The sequence below is a fragment of the Limulus polyphemus genome, unplaced genomic scaffold (genome assembly GCF_000517525.1).
Source record: "Limulus polyphemus unplaced genomic scaffold, Limulus_polyphemus-2.1.2 Scaffold1624, whole genome shotgun sequence".
Taxonomy (NCBI): Eukaryota; Metazoa; Arthropoda; class Merostomata; order Xiphosura; family Limulidae; genus Limulus; species Limulus polyphemus.
The window spans coordinates 31816-39070 of record NW_013667234.1 but is presented as its reverse complement, the minus strand read 5'-3'; the positions used below and the strand labels follow the sequence as shown (position 1 = coordinate 39070).

The 7255-nt window shown below is 31.6% G+C and overlaps 2 protein-coding genes across 2 annotated transcripts in view; both read left to right on the top strand.

Annotated features, from left to right (window-relative positions):
* Positions 1-6478, top strand: part of LOC106464348 (uncharacterized protein ZK1073.1-like) — a 66799-nt gene extending 60321 nt beyond the window's left edge. The window contains exon 7 of the mRNA XM_022392036.1: positions 6456-6478. Within this exon, the coding sequence (XP_022247744.1) occupies positions 6456-6478 (23 nt within the window). The remainder of the gene's footprint in view (positions 1-6455) is intronic.
* Positions 6479-6799: 321 nt separating this feature from the next.
* Positions 6800-7255, top strand: part of LOC106464347 (uncharacterized protein ZK1073.1-like) — a 20423-nt gene continuing 19967 nt past the window's right edge. Inside the window, exon 1 of the mRNA XM_022392037.1 lies at positions 6800-6892. The gene's annotated coding sequence lies outside the window, so the exon portion shown is untranslated. The remainder of the gene's footprint in view (positions 6893-7255) is intronic.

Genomic DNA, 7255 nt, shown 5'->3' with positions numbered 1-7255 from the left:
GTTATCTTAATATCATTTAAATTATGTTTTGATTGATGTATTATTATTATTAAAAAAATAGTGATTACCTCTGCATATATGTATTTCTTAAAATAAGCAGTAAATAAAATCTAAATTATTATGTGGTAGTAAATATTTCATCTTTTTTTTTCACTATCTATATTAGTTACTTATCATGGTGCTAACTAAGAAATGTGGATCAGAAAGTAGAACTACAGTAAACTGTTGTGTTATCAGAAGCTTTAAATGCAACAAATTTTGAAACAATAAAAAACTTAGTAGTTGTTGCAATAATAAAACATACATCAGACGACCAATATTCTTTGCTATACTAAAGCCATAAACCAGAAAGACGTTTTATGAAACAGTAAAGATTAACTATATTATTTGATAGAGTAATAATACTGTAGTTTTCACTAAATTTGTATTGTTAAAAGATTCATTACTATAATACATGTACCACTGACACAAAGCTAAAGAAAAGCAGCTTTATTATTCACATATTTTGTAGTTGTCTTATTGACACAAGATGTACTAATAAAATATTCTTTGCTGTAATACATGTACTACTGTTAGACACTTTTTGATAGAGGAGACCTTTACCTTTGACACATTTATTATCTACTAAAATTATCTTATTGACACATTCTTTGATACAGTAAAATTGTACTACTGCTCACTGATATATATTTTTGCTACATTAAGTTGTATTATTCATATACAGCTTGACACATTACATCTTTACTATTGATTTCTATGCTTATTTGCTTCTTAAAATGTTTTCCAGTTTATGTCACTGGTTATACTTTTTCATTAATTTTTTTATGTGACATAAAAGAAACCCAATAACTCAAGCACTTTCTTTAGGAATGACTTTACTGATAATGAATGCAAGTAGTCTAGAAAATGGGAAAATATTTTGTAAACATTTTACTATCATTTTTTCTCCTTGGTTGAATGTTAACTTAGGGCTAACCCACATGTTTGCTGTTTTTAAAGATATATGCAAAGATGAAGTTCCTTCTTAACATTGTCCAGTTTACCCTGTTGAACACCTTCACACTTGAACAGTTTGTAGTTAATGACATATTGACTGATTCGTATGTTCAAGGAAGGATTCTATCCTTGATATTTTAATCTAGTTGCACTGTTAACATATACACTCTTCTCATTAGAATGCTTTTAAATTATATTGACCATTTATTTTCTGCAATGTAGTGTACTTGTAGTCAGTTTAGCTTCCCTCTGACATTTTCCTGACTGATCATATAAGTAAAAGTAAAAAATTAACCAGTATCAGGCAATTTTAACATCTTACCTTGACTTGAAGCTTTCTCATTATTTAATACACTGAATGTGCTTTTTCAAAGTCAAAATAGTTTTAACCATTGTTTATCCCCGCTACTTTGCTCCTCAGATTTATTTTTAAGAAGCATATATTTGATATTACTACTTAGAGTATTACAGTGAGTCTTATATGATAAGTAAATTCTGACTCATTCCTCTTCAAATACTAAATGCACTTTGTTAATGTTTACATTTTAACCTCTACTGTATTAAACTATATTAAAGTTTATTTTGTTTTTAAGAATATAGTTCCAGCCCAATAGAATTGATTTTGTTACAAGTAAACTGTTGTATGGAGAGTAGTCCCACAAAGGACTCGGTTGATATTGATACTTTAAATATAACATTTATAATGTGTTGTAATTGCCTGCTTGTTTCAACTAGGGTCAAGTATGTGGTCACTCTTGGTGAAGGAGCTGGAGCCAATATTCTAGCACGTTTTGCTGTAAGTCATTCATTCCATGAATTAGTTTTTAACGTGTTCAAAGAGAGAAAGAAAGTAAATTTGTCATTAGAAAATTACATGTATATTTTTTACATAGTGAACTAAGTCTTCTATAAAATAAAGGTTTGAGTTTCTATAAAAACAGGTTGTTTGTATGTTGCCTACAGAACTTCAGAGTAGTTTTGTTTATACAGCATAATACAGAGTGTGTGTGACTGACTTGCTACCTCTAATAAATTTCATGTGTGCACCCAGCCTGTTAACACTTGTAATGGTCTAAAATGAACATGCTGCTCCAATCAAGGTTCAACAACAAAAAACAACTTATTCAACAATAACAACATTTAAAAATAAATTCAACATTTACCAAGACACAGTTAATAAACACGTGCCTGGCCAGGACTTGACGCTAATGTTTATAAACAATGTCATAAATATCAATAAAAAACCTAATTCCAAAAAAATCCAGCAAACACATTATTGCAAAATTACCTTTCAATATTAACAACAATATAGAATGATAAACAGCAATAATTCATTAACTGTATCATTCACTGACTATCTCGTGATTCTCTCTCTCTCAGTGAAGCTTCTGGTAGGGTATTTCTTTACTCAGTAGGTCACGAGAGTGCAACCTCATGTGACCACATATTTACATAATCTTCTGCTACATGAATATTATCTGTATGTCACCGCTAGGGAAGCTGGTGTCTCATCATGCAAATGTATTTACTAAAAATACAATTTATAGCTAGAAGGTGAGTTAGTGTTTTAATGCAACTAAAAATTCTTAGATAAATTAAACAATAGAAGAAAATAATAAATTAATATATGATAAACAGAACTATAATCATGAAAATAATAAAAATAGAATTTGCTATCTCACACTCCTTCCTCCTTGAAAAACAAAGTGGTCATTAATCACTTTGTATAAAATATCCCAATTTTCATATCCTTACTTTTAACTCCCTCTTTATACTGACATCATGAATCCTTTACAGTTTAAGTACAGGTACCTTAGAAATATTACAACTCATGTTTTAGAATCTTCAGTTAGACCTTCTATAGCTTCTGGCTCTGGTTTGGTTTACTGAAAGTTTGAAGATCAGTTAACTATGATAATATTTATGATGTGGTTGCATCGTCTTTTGAGGAAGAGATAGATGTAAGTCATCAACAGGATCCATTGAAGAATGAGAAGTAGACACACTACAGAAGCCCCTTTTCTTGTGTGGGGATGACCATCAATTCTTCTGTAGTCAACATTTTCATTTTGCTACTAGGATGATTACTATTTTCTTCACTGCTGAGAGAATTGTCACTAGAGAAATATATCTTTTTATATTAGAAATATGAAATCATCCTATAACTGCATATAATCTAGGATCTTTTAATTCGTACACTAATGGAGTAACACGTTTCCACCTTCGTAACTTATATAAAAGGTTCAGCAATTGTAGCAAAGTTTGGAATGAATTTATTGTACCAGACACACATACCCATGAATGTGCTTAAATCTTTGCAGTTTCTAGGAGTTGGGAAGTCTGTAACAGCTTTCATTTGTGTGTATTTCCTCAGAAGAGAGTTTAAATCCTAAATATGATACTTTTGATTGGCAAAAGATGCTTTTAGAAATTTTTGCAGTAAGATTAGCTGTATGTAGCTTGTAGAGAACCAATTCAAGGCCTTTCTAGTGTTGTTCAAATGTGGGTGGAAATACTATAATATTATCAATATAAGCCTTGGAACATTCAGTTGATCCTGCTAAAGTTTACCTATAAGTCTTTGGAAGGTGGCAGGTGCATTTTTCAAACCAAAAGACATCACTTGAAACTTATAAAGTTTGTTATCAGTTATGAAGGCAGTTTTATGTTGATCCTCCATCATAACAGGTATTTGTCAATATCCAATGGATAATGTACTGATACAGGTTGCCCCTGACAAAGCATTCAAAATATCTTGTAGGAGGCAATGGATAGTGGTCAGATTCTGAGACTTGATTTAATTTCCTGGAGTCCACATAGAACTTAAAATCATTTGTCTACTTCTTAACAATAACTACTGGAGAAGCCCAAGAAGAAGTAGAGAGTTAAATTAACCCATCATGAAGCATTTTATCCACTTGATCATATAGCATGTGTAATTTAGTGGGAGAATAACAATAGGCTTTACTAACCACTGGTTTTTCTTTTGTGGTTACAGTTCTATGTTCAGCATATTTCAACACAAGTTGCTTTAACTGTTCTCAGTCTTCACTCTTTAAATGTGAACATTGTACTTCTTCAGTCAGTATCTTTTCAGTCCTCAGAGTTATGCCTAACAGATGACACATTTCATTCGAGAACATTTGTGAAGAAGTTTAGGGTCATTTGATTTTGCTGAAAGAAATCTAATCTGGTAAGATAAAGATACAGCCAAATCTTATGGACAACAAGATGTTGGTTCAAAATTCTATTTCTTGATAATAGTTTTGATTCAAAATATTCGAACAATTGACAGTTCGTTATTCCATCCACAAGACACATGTTACCTTTACTCGAAGTTTTTAGTTGAAGTGTTGGATAGTACTGAATAATTTAATCTAACCCAGTATCTATACAACCTACTACTTTCATACCATTAATTTTTAGGGTTAGGTGTGGTACATCCATTTTAGTTGTTATTAAATAGTTTTGGAGAGTTTTACTTTCACGGGACTCAACCTCCTTCTTTGATCTCTGCTCTCATTTCCCAACTGCTGTCTTTTGTTTCTTTGTTCCCAATTTACATATTTTAATTTCTTGGGACAATGCATAGAAAAGTGTACTATTTAGTTATAAGTATAGCATTGTACAGGTCTATTATGGCACTCAGTTTTAATCACTTCACTATTAAAAGTTTCTTGTTCTGGTAATGCTCTGATGCTCATATTGTTTTTTAAATTTAAGCACATCAACAATAGATATAACAAAGTGGCATTCCAAATATTCCCGTAAAGAAATGTGCAATTGTGATATTATACACTTCACAATTTCTCTCTCTGTAGCTTCAGAGTTCCATAATTTATAAGTTTCACAGTTTTTCAAATAAACATCTCAACCGACTTGCCTGGATTAGCATGGTACTTCCTACTAAAAGAGTTCCATACACAATTTGATATTATCTAACACCACTGAGTACAAATTAGTTGATGTTTCTTTAAATTTATCCCCGTGTTTGAACACTATTTCTGATCCGAAAGCATTCCATCATTCTAGTGGCCTTCCTCTCAAATAAGAAGCCACAGCCTCCATCCATCTATTCTCAGGGGCTTGATACATAAAAATGTCTTTCTAACTTAAGAATCTCCAACACATTAAAATCCAACATACCATCAAACTTTTCAACAGGCAGGGATGGTGAATTGATTGCAATGATGTAAATGGATGAATTTTCCACAGGTCTGTAGGTAAAATGGAAACTCTACATTTTAGGTTGAAGGGAGGGAGACTTGGGTTCTCTTGTTAGTAAATCAGTTACCATGCATATTAGCATTTCAACATTTTCTGTCAATACTGACACAGACTGCTTCAAGTTTGCCATATCAGACTCACTAACTTACATAGTAACACAGTTATTTCCAAACACTAGTTAACTTGTATTTAACTGAATTTAAGTTATTGCTGAATTAATCACTCTATACTAGATTGAGAAACAAAAACATCCATTGTTACAATTCAACCTTTATGAAAAAGGTCCCTGTCTGGGCACCAATGTAACGGTCTAAAAATGAATACTCTGCTACAATCAGGGTTCAACAACAAAACAATTTATTCAACAATAACAACACTTGGAAATAAATTCAAGTCTTACCAAAACACAGTTAATAAACAAGAGCCTGGCCAGGACTTAACACTAATGTTAATAAACAACATATCATAAATAGGAAGAAAAAAACCTAATTCCAAAAAACACAGCAAATATATAATATTCCAAAATTTCATTTCAATATTAATAACAATATCGAGTGATAAACAGCAATAATTCACTAGCTGTACCATTCACTAACTATCTTGTGACTTTCTCTCTTAGTAAAGATTCTGACAGGGTATTTATTCACTGAGTAGGTCATGAGAGTACAATCTCATGTGACCACATATTTACATAATCTTCTTCTACATGAATAGTATCTGTACGTCACCACTAGGGAATCTGGTGTCTCATCGTACAAACATGTTTACTCAAAATGCAAATGATTAGCTAGAAGGTGAGTTACCGTTGTAATGCAACTAAACATTCATAGATAAACTAAACGATAGAAGTAAATAATAGATGAATGATAAACGCAACCATAAATAAAAAAAATTAGAATTTGCTTTCTCGCACACTTAACAGATGTGCAGTGGTCAATCTTCTCCAACCAAACAGATATTTAAGAACAAAACAGTTGCATCTCAAGATTTCCCATAACACTCAGAATAACTTATTTTTAAATCATTATTATATTGGTCGCTTTTCCCTGAATATCAATGTGCTTCTACACTTGTTCCTTTTTTCACAATTGCTTGATGCCCCCCAGTGGCACAGCAGTATTTCTGTGGACTTATACTGCTAGAAACTGGGTTTTGGTACCTGTGGTTGGCAGAGCACAGATAGCCCTTTGTGTAGCTTTGTGCTTAATTACAAACAAACTCAATTGTTTGAGACATTGGAATTCAGAATTGTTAACGTGTAATATTTTAAGATTAATTGATATTTTTATTAGCACTTTTTGTGTAATGTACAGTATTAAATTGGTTTAACTGTTTAATATACAGATAGTTTATAAATGAGCTTTTCTTTCACACACAAAAACTGATCTATTCTGAGATGTTTCATCAAGTTAACCTGTATTTGTCTGTTATTGTTCACATATTTCAGTTATGTATTAAAGATAAATGTTTTTCTACTCATCACACCAGTCATACTTCTCTGCTTCGATTGGCAGTTCAGTGAATTGTTCAGAATACCTTACTTCTCTAGACGTACTCATTTATTAGGATTTGTACTTTCTAGATGGCCTACCCTGATCGTGTCCTCGGTAACATACTACTTCACTGTACCTCCACAGTGGCAGGTGTGATGGAATACTTCAATGATAAGGTAAATTTGTGAATAATGAAAGTAAATTTGTATTCTCTATATTTTGAGCTAAATAGTAAAACTATTTTGTATATATTAATTGAAGATTTAATCTTTATGTACTGTAAATAATGATAGAACTTAAATCATATTGTTGTTAAACAAATGTTTAAACAACTCTATTTATTCAATCATGTACAAGCTGCCCAGTGTTGGCTAACAATACGAGGAATTAAATTGTGGCAGAATGATGAAAGTTCTTCAAATACCTATAGAATGATAGTTTTTTTTTGTGTGAGTGTAAAACACTTAAATTCACCTGTTCGATTTTTGATACCTCACTACTATAAAGGCTTGGTTTGGTCTGATATTTCGTTGGTGGTA